Source organism: Plecotus auritus, assembly GCF_963455305.1.
Source record: "Plecotus auritus genome assembly, chromosome: 4".
NCBI classification, from domain to species: Eukaryota; Metazoa; Chordata; class Mammalia; order Chiroptera; family Vespertilionidae; genus Plecotus; species Plecotus auritus.
This window is the reverse complement of record NC_137775.1, coordinates 1,266,085-1,285,940: the sequence shown is the minus strand read 5'-3', so window position 1 is coordinate 1,285,940 and position 19,856 is coordinate 1,266,085. Positions and strand designations below refer to the sequence as shown.

At 60.9% G+C, this 19,856-nt stretch overlaps 2 protein-coding genes across 3 annotated transcripts; both read right to left on the bottom strand.

Annotated features, from left to right (window-relative positions):
• Nucleotides 1-322: 322 nt before the first annotated feature.
• Nucleotides 323-3,124, bottom strand: PRR18 (proline rich 18). 2 transcript variants are annotated; one of them, XM_080663991.1, is made up of 2 exons: nt 2,853-3,124; nt 323-2,695 (listed from the first exon to the last, which is right to left on the bottom strand). In XM_080663991.1, the coding sequence occupies exon 2, from the start codon at nt 2,680-2,682 to the stop codon at nt 1,945-1,947; it is 738 nt and encodes a 245-aa protein (XP_080520117.1). In that variant the 5' UTR covers nt 2,683-2,695; nt 2,853-3,124; the 3' UTR covers nt 323-1,944. The 2 variants fall into 2 exon arrangements, 1 of the variants encoding a protein (XP_080520117.1); XR_013960366.1 differs by lacking the exon at nt 2,853-3,124 and having other exon boundaries at nt 960-974; nt 1,498-2,838.
• Nucleotides 3,125-4,821: 1,697 nt separating this feature from the next.
• On the bottom strand, nt 4,822-19,829 carry SFT2D1 (SFT2 domain containing 1). Its single transcript, XM_080663993.1, has 8 exons — nt 19,668-19,829; nt 13,702-13,788; nt 13,115-13,197; nt 11,258-11,339; nt 9,466-9,501; nt 8,657-8,715; nt 6,100-6,129; nt 4,822-5,230 (listed from the first exon to the last, which is right to left on the bottom strand). The coding sequence occupies exons 1-8, from the start codon at nt 19,728-19,730 to the stop codon at nt 5,191-5,193; spliced, it is 480 nt and encodes a 159-aa protein (XP_080520119.1). The 5' UTR covers nt 19,731-19,829; the 3' UTR covers nt 4,822-5,190.
• Between the last annotated feature and the right edge of the window lie 27 nt (nt 19,830-19,856).

Below are 19,856 nucleotides of genomic sequence, written 5' to 3'. Positions count from 1 at the left end.
GCCGCTGTCCTGAGAGCTCAGTTCTCTCCCCGCCTGCTGGTGACCAGCGACCGGCAGGGGCCAGCCCCTCCCCCGGATGCAGAGCTCTTGCGGGACAGGACCGCGAACTCTGCCTCCGGGGCTAACGTGTCCAGTTCAGTTGGAAGCAGTGTGGCTCTCGGCACTCAGAGGGGTCAGAAAAGACAGCTATTCACCTGGGGGCCGAGCCAGCTCCACTGAATGAAACGCGCCGTGTCTACGTAGATTGGTGCTGAGGGGGGTGGGGAGAGGGATTAGCACAAAGATCTCCGCGTGAAAAATACAACATTGGTTTTAAAACATGTAAGGCTGCAATGTAAAATATAATGAAGACTTGGGCCCCACCGGCGTCCCAGGAACCAGGAGGTCAGGGTTCAATTCCCGATCAGGGCACATCGATCCCCAGGAGGGGGCGTGCAGGAGGCAGCCCATCAATGCTTCTCATCGTTGATGTTTCCATCTCTCTCTCCCTCTCTCCCTCCCTCTGAAAACATATTTTCTTAAAAAACAATCTATTTTTAAAAAATGACTAACATATTAAAGTCTAACAACATAAACATTAAACTCGTAAACATTACAAAGTAAGTCCAAAACGGAGGTAATGTTATTTTCCCATGACCGGTCTGATCTGATTATAACCATTTTTTCCTTCTCAACCTTAAACAGGTTAAATATACTCAGATGCAAGGAGAGAACACCCAGGAATCGGCCCAGAGTTGGCAGGGAGGGCGGAGCCCCTAAGAGGCGGAGGAGTTTACCCTTTACCCGAATAATAAATGGAATATTTCTAAAAACCACCATATGCAACCAGACAAGCGGCCTGTCACTGGCTTTCACACGGCCCCCCCACCCCCACCCCGCAACCCCCCACTTTCTCCATCCATCAGCTGCTCCTCGCCCCATCTGCGTCCGGCTAAGCTTTCTCCGTTTCCCCTCTCCGTTTGGTGACTTCCTCTCTGTGGCATAAAGATACTGTGTGAGACATAGGTACTACTATTTGTAATACTTCAAACAATTAAAAAAAAAGATACTGTGTGAGCAGCACAGCTCGTCATGTGAAACCAAGCATGTTAGCGAGGCTGCCCCTGGCTCCTGCCCACACCTCACCCCACACCTCACCCCAACCGCTGAGAACAGTCCCCCAGGGGAGACGTGTGCCAGGATGTGTGTGTGTGAGAGAGCATGTGTGTGAGAGCACGTGTGTGTGACAGCATGTATGTGAGCATGTGTGTGAGAGCACGTGTGTGAGCATGTGTGTGAGAGCATGCGTGTGAGCATGCGTGTGAGCATGTGTATGAAGAACACGTATGTGAGCGTGTGTGTGTGTGTGTTGGGGGGGGCTTGCACGGCTCACAGTGGAGCGCCACCCGGAGCACCCAGCCGGGCTGAGCGGTGCCCACAGCTCTCTTAACAGCCAGCCCCGCCCTCCAGGTGCGGTTCCTGCACTGCCCGCCCCTCCGGATTGGACACTTGGCTTACCTGGCACCTCCAGGCTGCCCAACCCCCACGCGTTTTCTATTTAGGAGAAACGCACTGGTCCATGCACCCCATGTCCAGTTCCACAACAGGGGGTCACCCTCCCTGTCCCCCGCCCCTCCTCTGATGCCCAGGAAAGGTCCGGGGGCTGCCTGGCCCGGGGGTGGAGGCCGCCTGGGCAGGAGGTGGGCCCGGGGGTCCAGCGAGGCTGTCCTGTCCCACGGGGGCCCACCTGGCTCACAGGAGCCCAGGACCCGCGTGGCGGACCACAGAAGAGGTGGTGTGTCCCAGGAGGTCGCCCAGGTGGAGCAGCAAGCACAGGTGTGGCTGTGGGCACTGGGTGACCGCCAGGCCCTGCTCCCGGGGGGCCCCAGGCAGCGCGTCCCGGGAGGCCCACCTGGCGCACGGGTGCGGGGAAGCAGGGGGGGGGGGTTGGGAGGGTCCGGCAGCTCACAGCGCGCTCAGGTGCGGCAGCGCGTCCAGGGGCCCCGTGCGGTCTCGCGCGGCCGCCGCCGACTCCACGCCCCTCAGCCACTCGGTGCACCTGCGCACCAGCCCCTCGTCCGGGGCCCCGGCCTCCTCCTCCTCGTACTCCACGTCGTCGTACCGGTGCCGGTCGTTGAGCAGCGACACCTGGAGCACGCGGCGCAGGTCCGGCCGCGGGTGGGGGGCCTGCGGGCCGCGGGGCAGCAGCGGGGCCGCAGGCCGGCGCGCGCCCAGGCCCCCGGGGTCGCCTCCCCTGCGCGGACCCGCGGCCTGGGCTCGGGCGTCGGCCGAGGGCGAGAGGGGCGGCCTGCGGGGCCGCGGGAGCAGCTGCCGCTCCAGGTGGCGCCTCTGGACCAGCAGGGCGGCCTCGGGGGTGAGGCGCAGGGAGAAGCGCGCGGCGGCGGCGGCGGGTCCCACGGTCCCCGCGGTCCGCACGGGGCTGCGGCCGGGGCCAGCCGGGGCCGGAGCGTGCGCAGGGGCCGGGCCCGGGGCGCGGCGGGCCGGGGGCCTCCTGAGCGTGGCCGAGGGCCAGGAGCGGGACGGCGGCGCCTGGGGCCGCTGCTTCTCCCCGGCGGCGGGCGGCGCGGGCGCGGGCGGGGCGCGGGCGGGCGCAGCTGCCTTCCGGAGGGCTCCGGGCCTGCGGGGCGGCGGGCGCGCGGCGGCGACCCCCGGGGCCGGGGCGGGAGGCGGCGGGAAGGGCATGGAGCCCCCGAGCCTGCGGAGCATCAGCGCCCGGAGAGGACACGGCGGCCCTCAGTCCCGGGCGCGAGCCGGGCGCCCTCCCCGTCGGTGGGCGGGGCCGCCCTCGTCCTCCCCCTCCCTTCTCCCCTCCATGGGGCTCGGCGTTTGACCCCGCCGGTCCGGGCACTCACCTGGGGCCGGAAGCCAAGTCCCCTTCCTCCCCTCCGTCTGGGCCGGGCTCCTCGGCCCCCCGCGCCCGCTCGGAGCCTGGCGCCCTCGAGGAGGAGCGCGGCCGGGACGCCGCTCGCTCGCCCGGCGGGTGTCCACCGGCGGCTGCAGCCAGGAGACCGGGAGACGCGCCGGGAAGGGGGCGGGCGCAGGCGGGACGGGGCGTGTGCTCAGCCCTGGGCGGGTCCTGCGCGTCGGGGAGAATCTCCACAAGCTCCTGCAGCCGCGAACGCGCTGGAAGGTCGGCCGCCGGGACCCCGGGGAAGGTGGGCCGCAGGGACCCCGGGGAGGGTGGGCCGCAGGGACCCCGGGGAGGGTGGGCCGCAGGGACCCCAGTGGCGAACAGGCACCGTGTGAATCGCTCCGTTTGCTTTGGACGCTGTCATTTCGGAATGAACCCCAGCTCCCCGGGGTCGGCCCCGTGGTCGCTGTTAGCTGACGATGGTCAGGGCGCACTAAGGAGACTGGCCGCTCTTTCCCCGAGCGGTTCCTGTGAAGGCCATGTGACCCACAGCAGTGGCTCCAATGAAAACAGCCCCCCGCCAGCTTAGGTCCTGGTTGTGGGGGGCACCCCTAGTCTTCAGAGGCTGGCTGAGTGAGCAATGACAAGGCGAAGCATCAGACAGTCCGTTTCACCGCCCCCAACCCCCCCCCGGGGTCAGAGGTCGTGGTTGATTCCCAGTGGGGGTGTTCCGGAGGCAGCGATGGACCATCGTCATTGGTGTTTCTCCCGCTCCCCCACTTCCTCTCCGGAATCAGTAAAAATACACCTATTTTAAGTCAGTCGCAGGTAAGCAGCCCTGCTTACTAAGCACGCTCAGTGGTCACATCTCCCAGCACCGGCCTGACGGAGCAGGAGCGCTGCTGTGCCCAGGGGAGCCAACAGCGTTCAGAGGTGGGGGCCTCAGATGTGCCGGAGCCAGCAGGGCACGCCCCCCCCCAGCCCCACCCCCGCCCCCCGCCAGCCCCCTGGCCGTCCCACTGCACCCCGACTCCCCTGTGTTCCAGCCCAGGTGGCTACTGGGCCAGGGCACTGGCAAGAGCCTGGCACCTCAGCGGGAGGGGCTGGGAGAGAGGAAGGTTTGCACCCCATCTGCACCAGCACCCCCAAACCATCCCACACACCTTCTCCCACTGCAAATGCAGCTTCAAGACGTGGCTCCAGCTGTCACTCAGACATTCTCCCGGTCCCCCCCTCTCCCTGTCCCCCGGGATGGGGTGGGGTTGGGGGGGGGGGAGGGGGCGCCTCGGGAGGCCCAGCCGCTGCTCAGGGGAGTGAGGGCAGCCCAGCCCGAGGCCCCTCCAGGCTTGGAAAGCGCTGCCTTGCCTCCGGGGGCTGCCACTTCCGCGTGGGGGCGGGGCCAGGTGCGGAAGCAGTGGGGGGCTTTGTCAGGAGTGGGGGCCTGGAGGTGAGGCGGGAAGGGGTCAAGCACCATTGCCTGTGGGCACAGCCTGAGGGAACCCCAGCCCCGAGGCTTGCATGGACCCAAGGTCAAGGCTGTGCGGGTCAGCGTCCCCGGCTCCTAGCAGGCGGGCACCCTGTGCATTCTCTGGGCCTGGTGCGGACCTGCGGGGGCGGGGAGGGGGACCCTCCAGGGTCTCCTTTGGTGATGATCCCAAGACGCTACCTGCTTCCCACCAAGGCTCTGGCTCTGGCCCTTCCTCTCCCCTCCCCACAGCAGGCTCCTGGGTGCCGGTGGCTGGTCCCTCACCTGCCCCGCCTGGACTCTCCCCGCCTCACACCTGGCCCCTCCTGGACCCCCTGCCTGCTGGGCTCAGGGGACCCCCCCCCCCAGCGGACACACGCATAAATGCACTCGATGGAGACGTCTCCAGAGAACTAGCACGGAGCCCCGAGTTTCACTCAACTGAATCAAGGCTCTGCCCGCTTAAAAGGCTGTAAATTTGATCCAAGAATGGGCTTATTTTGAAATTGTAAATATTTATATATTATTTTATTACATATGATAAGTAATTTTTAAAGTAAAAACTTTCACATTTAAAGTATTTTTAAATCTTGACATTTTAGGAAAGCCAAAAAGGTTCATGCAGCGGAGACTTATCCCTGAATATTCACAACTCAAATGCGGTTTAGAAAGGATTAAGGAAGCGGACACAAAGCATTCACGATGGCGACGATCAGCCTCCGGTGGGGAAAGCACAGCGACGGGAGCGTCACAGTTTGCTCGGCTGCGGGTTCCGTGTGCTGAACGGCACCGCGGGAGGGTGGTCACCGGCTCAGGAAACACCACCAAACCCACAGCCACTTCCAAAGGCTGTGCGGGTTCTGGGTTCCGGCTCTCAGCTCAGGAGGGAAGAGCAGCACTTCATGACGGCGTCCCTGGGGGGGAGGAACCAGGTCAGAGCCTGCCTGGGCGCGGGCTATCCGCCCGCCTCCTTCTCCCCTCTTACTAGGCTACCGCTTCCTGCTTTTTCACAGACAACCCGCTCCGGCTTACAAAGCAGCAAGGCTGCCCCCACGGAGCTGCCCGAGCCGGAGGCAGGGTTCCGCAGTCTGCCTTCCCCCCCGCCACAGCAAGCGCACGGCTCTGGAAGCTGCAGGGGCCGCGACCTCTGACCACAGGACAGACATTCCTACGGCTTAGAACTGCACTCACGTGTCAGACCTCGCTTTCTCACTAACTTCTCTTTAAGAAAATAGAAGAATTTGTCCTGGCCGGTTTGGCTCCGTGCATAGAGCGTCGGCCTGCGGACTGAAGGGTCCCGGGTTCAATTCCGGTCAAGGGCATGTACCTTGGTTGCAGGCACATCCCCAGTGGGAGGTGTGCAGGAGGCAGCTGATCGATGTTTCTCTCTCACTGATGTTTCTAGCTCTCTCTCTCCCTTCCTCTCTGTAAAAAGTCAATGAAATATATTTAAAAAAAAATAGAATTTGTTTTGCTGGAGTCTCCATGGCCTATCTAGGAATATCTGCCATTGTGGAAGGATCCAGAAGCCCTCGTCCAAGTTGATGGCAGCAAAGGTCCAGGCGACGGACCAAGCAGGAGTCCGTTCCCAGCCTCCCCGCCAACACGTTCACAACGCGTCCCCTACACAAACTTCTCTTTAGCCATCCCATTTAGAATGCCGCTTCCTTTGGGAAGAAAGTCAGCCTTTTAAGTCACCATTTGCTGTAAAAACTACTAAAACTGGTGTATTTCTGCAAAGCTAACCGGAGGACCAGACACGGAGGGGTTCAAACGAGCTCACCTTGCGTACGGGATGTACGACAGGCTGTACCTGCAAGAGAAAGGGCGGCTGTTGAAACGCAGTCTCGCCCGCCCCGTTCCCGCCCGTGCAGTACAGCAGCGCACGGCACAGGCCTCCCCCCGCGTGACCCGGACCAGCAGCACAGCACCACTGGGCCTTGTGAACGCACACGGCTGGGCCCCCGCACCCTCCCGAGCCCCCAACTCTCTACGCGCCTCACGCCTGCTCCAGTCTGAGCTGTTGTAATAAGTTACCCTTTTAACGTTATATATATATATATATATATATATGGGGGGGGGGGGAGAGGTAATATGCAAATTAGGCTGGGACGCTGTAACGGTCACGACCAGCTCAGGAGGAGGGGCCAGGCGCGGGCCCAGAGCCCGAGAGAACAGACAGGGCGGCCCACACCTGGCCCCGGAGCCGGAGAGAACACCACGCAGGGGGCCGGAGCGGAGACACAAACCCGCAGGGGGGCCCGGCCCCCAGCAGTCCTGCCTCTGCTCGGGGCTGCAGAGGAAACACCTTTCCTGACCGCTCACTGGCTAAGCTCGCAGTACGCCACTTGCTTGGGTAATAAGAACCCAAGAAGGTGATCTAGGCTTTTCCACCTCACTCCTGGAGGGAAAAACGAAGGTCCGCTGCTGGAGGGGCTAAGAAATGTCATAGCCTGCCCTAGCCGGTGTGGCTAAGTGGACAGAGCCTCGGCCTGCTGACCGCAGGGTCCGGGTTCGATTCCAGTCAAGGGCATGTACCTAGGTTGCAGGCTCCTCCCTGGCCGGGGCCCAGGTCAGGGTTCATGCAGGAGGCAACCAATCGAAGTGTCCCTCTCTCTTTCCCCGCTCTCTAAAAATCAATGGAAACATATCCTCAGGTGAGGATAAAAAAATAAAGAAATGTCATATCCTATGAAAGACACATCTTGAAAATGCCTGAAGAAAGCTGTCATTTCTTCGTGGTGAAGGGACTGGAGTCCGTGTTGATGAAAACACCTTGGCTGTGGTGGCCGGCAGTGGCAGCAGCAGCGGGGTGATGGGGCTGGCGCCTTGCCCTGATCAGCCGGTCGCCTCCCGCAGAGGGAGGCCAGACTGCGGCTTAGGCCCGCTCCCTGGGGACATCCCCTGAGGGATCCCGGACTTTGAGAGGGGGTGGGCGGGGCTGCCAAGTTCGGAGCAACGGTGTGGGTGGGTGGGGCCACGCGATTTCACGCCCTGGGCTTCTAGTATTTTGAACAGAAACTATCAAATGATTGAGAATAAAGTACATTCTCCCTTAGAAATAAGTCAATCGTTAAATACAGCTGATGAAGTAAAGAGCAACATTAACAGAAAATGACCGGCGAATTCACTGTGAAATTCTCTCTACTTCACTGAGAGCGGAACCTCTTCACAGGCCGCTCTGCAGTGCAGGGCGGTGCGTTTAACATTCGCTGACGGTGCGCTGTCGGGTGGCAAGGAAGAAACGGGCCGAAGAAAGATGACCCCAGGCTGGGCAACAGCAAACAGGGAGGGGCTCACTGACCCCGGGAAGGAAAAAAGAAAACCCCGCGGTAAAGACAGGGCGTGGAAACCCCCCTGGTCAGACGCGGAGTGCGGGAGGAGAGCGCTGCCAGCCCCTCATCGCAGGGCCTTGGGCCGCTGCTGGACCGGGTGCGGCGCAGGCCATGAAGGCTCAGGGCCACGGGGGATGGGGGAGGGGCGTGCCTGGCACACAGGGAGCAGGACCACAGCTGCTCCCACTGCGGGTCCTCAGGGAGTCGGCATCAGCGGGAACCAGCGGCACAGCACCCGGAGGCAGACCGCACCCTCGGGCTCAGCGTGACACGGCCTCGCTCCGTGGACTCCTGCAGCGTCAGCTACATGTCTTATCACTTCTCCTTCACATCTCAGAGGACAAGTACAGGCACCCTGGTGTGATTATACAAGACCCCCTCCCCCACCCTGACACACACAGACACACACACACACACACACACACACAAACACACAAGACCCCCTCCCCCGCCCTGACACACACACACACACACACACAAGACCCCCTCCCCCACCCTGACACACACACACACACACACACACACAAGACCCCCTCCCCCGCCCTGACACACACACACACACACACACACACACAAGACCCCCTCCCCCGCCCTGACACATACACACACACACAAGACCCCCTCCCCCGCCCTGACACATACACACACATACAAGACCCCCTCCCCCGCCCTGACACACACACACACACACACACACAAGACCCCCTCCCCCGCCCTGACACACACACACACACACACACAAGACCCCCTCCCCCGCCATGACACACACACACCCACACACACACACACACACACACACACCCTCCCTGCCCGCCTGCAGTCACCACTGAGCTCGGGAAGTCCCAGGGGACCCCCTGCAGACGCACTCAGCGGACCGCTCCGGAGGCCTGGCCCCACCGAGGCACACGCTCCCACCCCAGCCGAGCGCCCACAGCCTCCAGGCCAGCTCAGAGCAGGTGCTCTCACGGCGCAGGGAGCGCGGACTTCCCAGCGGGCGAGACTTACCAGGTCATGGACAGGAACTGCAGTATGCAGAAGAGCAGGGCCAGCCCCTTCTTATGCCACTGGCACAGGGAACAGAAACAGCGAGTGAAGAGCTTTTCCAGTACCTTCTCACCACCTGTGACTCCCCCTTCCATCTACCGGGTTAGCACGACAAGGTGACGCGGCAGCAGATGCGAAACTCAACGACCTGAATCCACTGATTTCAACCCTCCACTCGCCTGGCACTGAGCCGACATGCCGCCTCTGCATGGCGAGGGCCTGGAGTCACGTGACCGTTTCCCCCTCGGTGCTAGTAGAGCTGAACCCTCCGTAGGACTTACGGATCTTACTCAGTCTCACTTGCCCCTTTTCTTGAATTATTTTTTGAAGGAAAACTGCCTTTTATTGTGATCCTCTGGGATAACGCATAATAAAGTTTCCATGGTTTTTTAAATGATCCACTGTTAGAATCCCCTGTCCGTTTTTAATTGTCATTTATTACTTTTCATTTAATCTACTGCTTATAAATAACAGGCTGCTAGCCCATTCCCAAACCGGAAAGCCGTTTCCTCTGGGACACGCAAAGAGCGTTAAGACGTTTGTTTCCCCCCATCACCGGGATGTGGTGTCAGGAGCTCTCCCGGGGCGAGGGCAGCGGCCTGGCCGCAGTGAGGACCCGTCAGCCCTGCCTGTTTCAGCTGCAGAATCCACAGCAGGCCTGTCACCACCCGTAACGTTCGGGACACCCCTCTTCGGTGGGGTTAAGGGGCAGCCCGAGAGCTCCTTTGAGGGACCCGTTAGTGGGAAGCGGGCGTGGCCCACGTACTTACCCACAGAGCAGCACACAGGGTGAGCACGAAACACACCTGGGGAGGAGAGAGCGGTGAGTGCGCGCCCTCGCACAGCCGGACGAGAAGCACACGTCGCCACCCGTTGGCATGGATGCCACCACAGAGCACAGTGCAGCCAGGCGCCCGCTCTGCAGTCCGCGGTGCAACTGACCCCAAAGGCGATGACCACCATGCTCCCTGCCCCCGGAAGCACCCGGAACATCCTCTGCCGAGTGCGCCCACAGAGTGTCTGCAGAGTGACGTAGTGACAAAGCTGCTCTTAAGGACACCTGCTCATGCTGATGCTCAGGACCAGCAGCGCCAGCGGTGTTAGCACAGCTGTGCCACACGGGAGCCCAGGGGCCTCCCGCAGACGGGCTCATCACGCCCACCCTGTGCCAGGAGGCAGGGGCCCAAGGAGGGCCAGTGACAGCTCAGGGACAGGCAGGAGGTCTGGAGGCGGAGCCAGGCGAGAGCCCAGCTCTGACGCCCACTGGCCGGGTGGCCTGTCAGTCATCTGGTCTGGACCTCGGTCACTTCTCTCTGAAAGGACAGCAGCTGCCCACCTGCTCCTTGTAGTGAACAGATCGGAGCGTGTCCGTCACGTGCTGGGGGCGGCACTCAGAAGGTGCCGAGTGTCAGCATGTCTTCACCTTCGTGAGGCACAATCCTGTCAGCAGCAAATGAGGCCGTGCAAAGCGTCCGACGAGGGTGCTGACAGGTCACCACCAGAGTTAGATCCGAGGAGTCACGGACAGGCCCTGGGGAAGGGCTGGGTCTCTAACTGTCTCAACAGCTCTCGGCCCTGCCACTCGGGTCTCGGGTGCCCTGGACAGAATCAAACGGGTGACATCTGAGTGAAATGTGGGCCTGCCGGAGTCTAACAGTGCAGGTAACGCCTCCGTCTCCCGGACAGAGGTCAGTGTCATACACCTGCTGCCACAGGAGCTGGCACAGGAAATTCCAAAGGACTCAGCTGACCTCTCCGGAGGTCAATGGAACACAATGGATACAATGTAACGAGTATGATGAAGCTGAGTAAGGACACAAATAAAAAACTGGGCTAAGAAGCTTTTCTCTGGTCAGGAGGAGGGAGAAGACACTTTACCCTGAAAACATTTCCTAACGTGCGAACCTACAAAGACGGGGTCTAAAGAGCTAGGTGAGAGTTAAAAGGGCAAAGCAGCTGCGCTAACATTTCCATTCAGCAGCTTTAAGGGGGAGAGCTCTGCGGGAGACGCAGGACAGCACATGGGACTGAGGCTCGGCGGAGAGGGGCGCGGGTCCCCTCTGCCCCTCACACCCAAAGCGACGATCCATGAACACCGCACAGGCATGACGATGAGAGCTAAATGTTCCTAACAAACATCCAAAGACAGGAGAGCCCTGAACTCAGCGGGACCCATGGCAGGGACAGAGCCCACAGCTAGTGCCGCCTGCTGCTGGGAGTGAGTGTCAGCCAGCCAACGGCGGCACGGCGCCAGGGGACAGGCCACTGACGACTGCCAGCCTCCCCGAGGCTCCGAGGCCGCCAGCCCCTCCACGAGCGCCCACAGCAGCCCCCCAAGAACGCTCGGGGCTGGACCATGACACCAGCAGTCTGCCTCCCTTCCCTGGGGCTGCACGCTGGGCCGATCCTGTGGGTGACACTGTATCACCCGCACGGCCTCGGTCACTATCACGTGCAGCAAGGGAAACGGGACGAGAGGCTGACAGAAAGACGGCCGTCGGTGGTGAGATGATACGCAACAAGTCCTTCCACAGACGCCGCCGCCGTCTCGCATCTACTCACAAGCATGATGACGGTGGCGAGCAGCCTCGTGGTCTCGAACATCTTCTTCAGCTGCTTGAAGGGGCCCATCAGGAAGCACGTGCTGTGGGGGAGACGGGTGCTGAGAGGTGGCGCCAGGCCGGCCCTGACGTCCACTCCTAACGATCTCTAGGTCCGGTCTCTAGGTCCGGTCTCTAGGTCCGGTCTCTAGGTCCGGTCTCTAGGTCCGGCGCAGCTCTCCTGAGCACCGAGGGACCCGAGTCTCCCATGCGACATAAGTGCAGGCACTGGGCTCTGGAGCCCTGTCTGGAGGAGGCCGTCCATCACTCACTAGGCACAATCCCAGCTGAACATGGGCCTCATGTAGCAGTGCCACCTCACACACGGGGCAGAATAGGCCCTGGCACACAGTGGGACCTTATGTAGCAGTGCCACCTCATACACGGGGCAGAAGAGGCCCTGGCACACAGTGGGGCCTCATATAGCAGTGCCACCTCATACACGGGGCTGAAGAGGCCCCGGCACACAGTGGGACCTCATATAACAGTGCCACCTCATACATGGGACAGAAGAGGCCCTGGCACACAGTGGGACCTCATATAACAGTGCCACCACATACACGGGGCAGAAGAGGCCCTGGCACACAGTGGGGACTCATATAGCAGTGCCACCTCATACATGGGACAGAAGAGGCCCTGGCACACAGTGGGACCTCATATAACAGTGCCACCTCATACATGGGACAGAAGAGGCCCTGGCACACAGTGGGACCTTATGTAGCAGTGCCACCTCATACACGGGGCAGAATAGGCCCTGGTACACAGTGGGACCTTATGTAGCAGTGCCACCTCATACACGGGGCAGAATAGGCCCTGGTACACAGTGGGGCCTCATATAACAGTGCCACCTCACACACGGGGCAGAATAGGCCCTGGCACACAGTGGGGCCTCATATAACAGTGCCACCTCATACACGGGGCAGAATAAGCCCTGGTACACAGTGGGACCTTATGTAACAGTGCCACCTCACACACGGGGCAGAAGAGGCCCTGGCACACAGTGGGACCTTATGTAACAGTGCCACCTCATACACGGGGCAGAAGAGGCCCTGGCACACAGTGGGACCTTATGTAACAGTGCCACCTCATACACGGGGCAGAAGAGGCCCTGGTACACAGTGGGACCTTATGTAACAGTGCCACCTCATACACGGGGCAGAATAGGCCCTGGTACACAGTGGGACCTTATGTAACAGTGCCACCTCATACACGGGGCAGAAGAGGCCCTGGCACACAGTGGGGCCTCATATAGCAGTGCCACCTCATACACGGGGCAGAAGAGGCCCTGGCACACAGTGGGGCCTCATATAGCAGTGCCACCTCATACACGGGGCAGAAGAGGCCCTGGCACACAGTGGGGTCTCATATAGCAGTGCCACCTCATACATGGGGCAGAAGAGGCCCTGGCACACAGTGGGGCCTCATATAGCAGTGCCACCTCACACACGGGGCAGAAGAGGCCCTGGCACACAGTGGGACCTCATATAACAGTGCCATCTCATACACGGGGCAGAAGAGGCCCTGGCACACAGTGGGGCCTCATATAGCAGTGCCACCTCATACACGGGGCAGAAGAGGCCCCAGCACACAGTGGGGCCCCAGGGCTGGCTCTTCCTACCAGGAACACTCTCATGGCAGCTGGCCCACCACACGCAGCAGGAGTCAGTACATACTCATCACACGAACACGGACTTGTGGCTGAGTTCACGGAGTGTCAGAGCCACAGAAATACGTCCTACTAGGAAGGTGTTTATTAGGAAGGAAGCTTTTGATGACGACAGCAAATAAAGCCTCTGCGAAGCCGAACATCTGCACATACCTGGCCAAGGCAGCAATGTTCCCGAAGGTGTAGAACACTGCGAAAAGCTTGATGCCCCCGGGGAGCCACAGCAGGCCAGTGCCCTGCGTGAAGACGGGAGAGTTACGTAAGTTTCCCTCGGTGATGGCTTCACGTGAAATGCGCTACCGGAGTAGGGATGTACACACGTGACGTGTGAGTTTTAAGCATAAGTGCGCGCGATACAGTCCCCATGTCATTTTTAAAAGTTAATTCGGATGTTACCTGCTAATTTGAATCTTGGGTCTATCACAGGTACAGATAACTGAGCCACAGCACAACTTCCTTTATACGTGTGGGTAGATCTCAGTCTGCTTAAACTCCTTTTAAAGTGAGTTAAAAAGGTAGGTAACATCTGAATTACTGACTCTGCAGCTCCTTTGATTTTATTTAACTTTGAGGAAGTAATAATCCGTAGCCCCCAATATTAACTTCTACGTCTGTGCACCGATCTCTGCCCCAAGGACTAACTAGGTCCCATCGGGCTCAGAGCCATCCAGACAGCAGGCTGCTCGCTGCACCAAGCGGCCACAGAGCAGAAAGACCACGCGACCCTCGCCTTCACTCACGAGGATGGAGAAGAAGATGCCGCTCACGAAGCAGATGGCAAACCACTTCAATCTGGTGTTGAAGCTCAGCGAGGAGGCGTCCAGGACCTGGGAGGAGGGATCAGAAACGCGCTCGGGCCACCACACACCACCCGGTTCTTTCACTAAACCCAGGGCGAGGTTCCCTCGAGCCCAGTGTGCGCGTGTGTGTCACTGTGCCAACGGCAGTGTCGTTTCACAGCATGAGGACCCACGATGGTAGGGAGGCTCGAAGGGGGTCTGGGACCAGGCGGCCCTGGGGAACCGCTGGCACCTCGGGCAGGTGTGATACCAGGACTGTGCTCCGGTTAGAGACAGCACATCTCTCTGACAGGGACAAGATGGCAGCAGGCGTCAGACAGGTGATAAAGCACGGGGTGCCTGAGAAGCAGAGGGAAGGCGCAACACGACGGGCACACTGCTGACCAAGGCTGAGGCTGGTACACAGGCTCCCCCCGCCTCCCGGCACCTGTCTAGGTTGCTGAGATGAGGTGCCCTGCGGGAAGGGAGGGGCTGGAGAGGGCGGCCTTCTGGAACCTTTCTCCCACCAGCGGCTCAGAGCCTGGAGGCTGGGGGCACACCGGCCTGATGATGGGGACCTGCACAGCCAGCAGCAGGGTCTGCACCTGACTGACAACCTCCACTGTAAAGTGTTCACTGCAACAGCTCAGGAGAGGCTGGGGATCGCCCAACCAGCATTAAAAACCGTGTGAACAGTTACTTATTCCAGAGCAGCCGTCGCCAGCGGGGGGTCTGCGGACCACTGGCGGCCCGTGAGGTCCAAAAGGTTGGCGGTTCCTGCTCGTTGTGCAAGGGCTGACAGCCGTGGGGAGAGCAGAGACGCCAGGGCACGCGGTAAAGCAGGACAGGGCGGCATGCAGTGACCACGAGCGGGCACACTCGGGCTACCACGGGCACTAGTAACACGTAGCTTCCCGATAAGGCGGGGACAGGACAACAGCTCCAAGAAACTAGAGATACACGTAAGAATTTACACACCGACATTGAAACGTCTAACTGACATTACAGCACATACTTAAAAACAAGACTGCGTATGATGTATTCCCAAGAATAATGAGGTAAAAACAAAGTTTTACATGCAAAAGCTCAAATACCTTTGGCTACGTCCTTACCTGAGTCCATCAATCTGTGAATCCTTATGTAGCATGAAAGTAGATAAAAATAACTGAATAAGGGTTCCGTCAAAGTAGCACCCGTCACTTTTAACCCATTTTATTTTGTTGTTAATCCTCACCCGAGGGTGTTTCCATTGGTTTTTAGGGAGAGTGGGAGGGAGAGGGAGAGACAGAGAGAAACACGGATGGGAGAGAAACACATGGGTGGGTTGCCTCCTGCACGAGCCCTGACCAGGCCCGGGCCGGGGAGGAGCCTGCAACCGAGGTCCGTGCCCTTGACCAGAATCGAACCCGGGACCCTTTGGTCTGCAGGCCGACGCTCTACCCACTGAGCCACACCAGGTAGGGCACTTTTTAACCCACTTTAAATATTTTTTAAATGTTTGTTTAATTCAGACATTCTTGTACCCAGCAATGTCATCTGTTTATAGCAAAACCGGTCACAGGATTTTAAACAAAAATGAACTTGCCTATAAAACCATCTGAACTTCATTCTTTCTGACCCAGAAGAATTCCCATCAAGTATGTCTAACCACACGGGGACGAAATGAACTAAACCCCGAAGACGACCCACTTGTTCCGACCGACACGGGAGTACCTAGGTAAGAACGACTTCTAACGGTCAGTGTGAGCCCACAATCACGTGAGAAGGCGTCACAGAGAAGAAAGGCGTCGTTTTTACTTCTGTGCGAGTCTAACCCACCCCACTCGGTACGGTCAGTTGCTGACCTGCCACAGCCCGTCACTCCTCCCACATGCTTATCTGTGTGCCGTAGGCATGCTCCCTTCTCCGTCTCCCCGTGACACAGAGAGCAGGCAGTTAGACCCACAGCAGCAGAGCGGGGAGGATAGGCATAGAGGTCACCCAGGGAAATCCCCCCATGGTGCCTAGCAACGGGCAACACCGGGAAAACCAGGACCCCAGCGACCTTTCCTCCCCAGCAGATGGCTGGGCATGCAGTTCGGGCCCTGCCCTACCCCCCCTGTGCCCCCCCCCCATGCTGTTGGTCACAGTGGGCCTGGGGGGGTGGGGGGGGTGGGGAGCAGGAGCCCTTCCTGCCGCAGTGCACGTGGCACAGCCCGGGGCCAGCGCGTGGCCATCACACAGCAGGGAAAAGAGCGCAGCACCGGCTTCAGGGAGGAGTGCACCGCAGCCCGGGAGCCGCGGCTGCTTTCCTGCGGGGAGAAGCGGGGGTCGGCGCTCCCACAGGGCACAGCTGTGCAGGCCAGCGCCTCGCTCCCGGCCACCTGAATAAAGGGAACTCGGTGGCCGCAGCTAATGAACACACGGTGCAGTGTTCCCACAAGTCCTCTTTCAAAACCACCGCGCTCATGAGAGGGAACGTGGGAGTGAGCGCAGGGCACAGGCCCTCTCCCCGGCCCACCCCTCACTCAAGGCTCACACGCTAACAGCCTCCCCGCTAACAGCCTCCCCGCGCCTTGGAAACGGAGGCCATGGTGGGAACGCCCCACTGCTAGCTGCTACCAACCAGCGAGCCCGCTCCAGAACCTCCCCTGCCCTGATCACCGCGGGCTCCCAGGCTGAGGTCCAACCCCTTGGAGCCCTCAGGGAACTGACAGGAAACTGACCGGCCTCTCCCCTCCCTCCAGTGGTGAGCCCTGTCCTCCCCCAGACCACCTCCCTCACCCTGAGCCCTGTCCTCCCCCAGACCACCTCCCCCACCCTGAGCCCTGTCCTCCCCCAGACCACCTCCCCCACCCTGAGCCCTGTCCTCCCCCAGACCACCTTCCCCACCCTGAGCCCTGTCCTCTCCCAACCACCTCCCCCACCCTGAGCCCTGTCCTCCCCCAGACCACCTCCCCCACCCTGAGCCCTGTCCTCCCCCAGACCACCTCCCCCACCTCTGAGCCCTGTCCTCCCCCAGACCACCTCCCCCACCCTGAGCCCTGTTCTCCCCCAGACCACCTCCCCCACCCTGAGCCCTGTCCTCCCCCAGACCACCTCCCCCACCTCTGAGCCCTGTCCTCCCCCAGACCACCTCCCCCACCTCTGAGCCCTGCTGAAGCCCTTTCCATCTTAACAAGGAGAACTTTTCTCTGACTCCACCCTCCAGCCTCTGCCGGCTAGCTCATTCATCCACGCACCCACCCAGGCATCCACCCACCCATTTACCCATCACCCACACACCCACCCACCCACCCTCTCATCCACCCACCCACCCACCCTCCCATCCACACACCCACCCACGCACCCACCCATCCACGCATCTCCTACTGAGTGCTCCCAGGTGCCTGCTCCGAGTGCTGGGGGAGGCTGCCCTGCCTACAGCACACCTGGCGTCTGCAAGGAGCTGCAGCGGAGGACGGGGCGCTGGCCCTCCTGCCCCTTCCGTATCTCAGCCCCACGCCCTCACGCCTGGGTCTCTTCACCTGAGCCCTGGGCAAAGAAGCTCCTCTCCCATCGAGCCATCGAGGCCTCTCACAGGGGCAAGGGGACCCTGAAGATACTTTTCTCCTCTCTGACCCACTCCCCCTCCCCCCTGACTCAGGGTTCATAAAACTGCCCACTTGGTTTTGTCAGGGCTTCCTCCCTCCACAGTGAGATGACCCATGTCTTCCCCGACCTCCCGGGACCCCGGCCAGTGCCCATCGCTTGGGGAAAGTGGAACCGGGGAGGCAGCAGGCTGAGGTGGCCCTTCTACTTCAGCTTGTTGTTTCACTGGCTCCTCTCCCAATTCGGCTGAGCTCCTGGCCCTGGGAAACCCAGGAGGCCGCTGTCCTCACACAGCAAGTGCCACACCAGGGCCATCAGGTGCAGTGGGGCTGTGAAGAGAAACTCAGCAGGTGGAGGGTGGGGAGCAGGAGGGAGGGGGCCCCTCCGATGCAACCTGGGCGACATGGACACTCTCAGAGGCCTTCCTGGGACCTGAACGAAGCAGGGGTGCACAGAGGGAGAGCCCCTCCCCCTCGTTCTACCAAACCTCCCCCAGTCATTCCTCCACTCGCTCTCCAGAAACGGGCGCTTGTTACCTTGTCAGATCCTGGCTTCCACAGAGCCAACCTGGGAAGGCCCAGTGGGCACACCCTCCTTGGCACATGCCAGGCACAGTCTCCTTGACCCGTTGAGCTCCACGCCTCACCCCTCCCAGGACTAGAACCCTCCAGAGCAACAGCAACTTCCTGTCCTTCATCCCAAGGAGCAGCGAGACTCCAATCACACTCCCGCCCCACCTGACAATCAATCACTCCCCTCCATCAGCTCCTGACAGCGTTCCAGTGGCTTCTTCCAGGTCTCCTCTGCATCCTCCCCCAAGCCCACAACAGAAAGCAGCAGCTAAGGCACCCCATTACCTCCTCCCTCTAGACCAGGGGTCCTCAAACTTTGGGTCCTCAGCAATGTCAGTTCCCTGTCCCTCAGACCGTCGGAGGGCCGGACTATAGTTTAAAAAAAAAAACCTATGAACAAATTCCTATGCGCACTGCGGGCCCGGGACGCGTCGGCTGCTAAGCAGGACAGGCAGCAGCACCTGGCGGGCCGGATACATGTCCTCGGCGGGCCGCATGTGGCCCGCGGGCCGTAGTTTGAGGACGCCTGCTAGACTGTGGGCTCAAGACAAGCGGCTCCATCACCTCCAGGTCCCCAAGGTGCAGAGCAGATCGGCCCAACAGAACTCTCCACTACGGGCACACCCTACGGGGTGTGCTACTCACCCACTGGCCGATGCCGCAGCCCCCCGCATGTGCCTCCTGAGCACCTGGAGGGTGGCAGGTGTAACGCTGTCACTACCATTAGTGCAAGTGTCAATAGTCACGTGTGGCTGTGGCCATGGCCCATGTACAGCGGAGACTTAGCACGTGAAGTGGGGCACACAGCTCACTAAGTGAGCTGGTGGCACGTCCCTGCCACGCTGGCATTGCTCCTATTATGACTGGGTTCTTGCATTACCGCTGATATGCAAACTGGTTATAGAGTTCCCTGAGAGCAGATGCTTGCCTTACAGTTTCTAAACCCTGCCCACCGGATGTGCTGAGCGGACAGGACAAGGAAGGGACTTAGGACAGGTAAGGGGGCAGACAAACATCCTGACACAATCCTGCTGGACCTTCAGTGCCCCAGTTCTGTGACAGGCAAACAGGAATTGGTCAGCATGCAGCTCACAAAAAACACTTGGGAAGCAGTTTCGCTCCTATTTTTAACTCTCTCGACAGAGGAAGTAACCTTATCAAGTCCCGCGGGGAGGTGGACACGAGGATTTTAAATCTCTTATCAGGCTCTGCCCCATCAGGCAACTTCAGTTCAGCAGCTTCCCTCCTTCCTACCGACAGCGCCCCCTCGCAGCAGCTCCCTGATTCCGGGCTCACGGAGGCGAGGCGACGTTAGGGTCTGGGCGCGCGGCACCCCCCTCCGCCGCACAGCCCCCAGCGCAGACCCCGCGCCGCCGCAGGAACCCGGGCAGAGCGGGTAGGGGCAGCGCGGGGCAGACGGGCAGCAAACGGGCCCCTCAGGATCGGAAAGGCCAATGGGGCGTGTCTCAGAGCGCCTCCGCACACCCACGAAAGCCTGGGCGCCCAAACCCTCCGGGACAGGCGAGGCCCTCCCGCAACCAAGGTGCGGGCAGTGCAGGCCCCGCCCCACCCCCTGGGCCTCCGCCCCACCGCCGGGCCCGGCCCAGCACCCACCTCCGGGCTCGGTACCCCGCCCCACCTCCGGCTCGGCCCCCCGCCCCACTCCCGGGCCCGGCCCAGCACCCACCCCCGGGCCCGGCCCCCCGCCTCACACCCAAGCCCAGCCCAGCACCCACCTCCGGGCCCGGCCCCCCGCCCCACCCCCAAGCCCGGCCCAGCACCCACCTGCGCGGTCAGGCCCTGCTCCTCGTCATCCTGGCCGCTCAGGACCCGCCGCAGTTTCTCCATGGCCGCGCTCCGGGCCCAGCGGCCGACACTCGTTGCCCGGCCGCCGAGAACCCGGAACCGAAAGCCCCCCGGGCCGACCGGAAATCCGGGTCCCCCGCTTCCGGCGCGTCCTGAGCGGCCACCTTC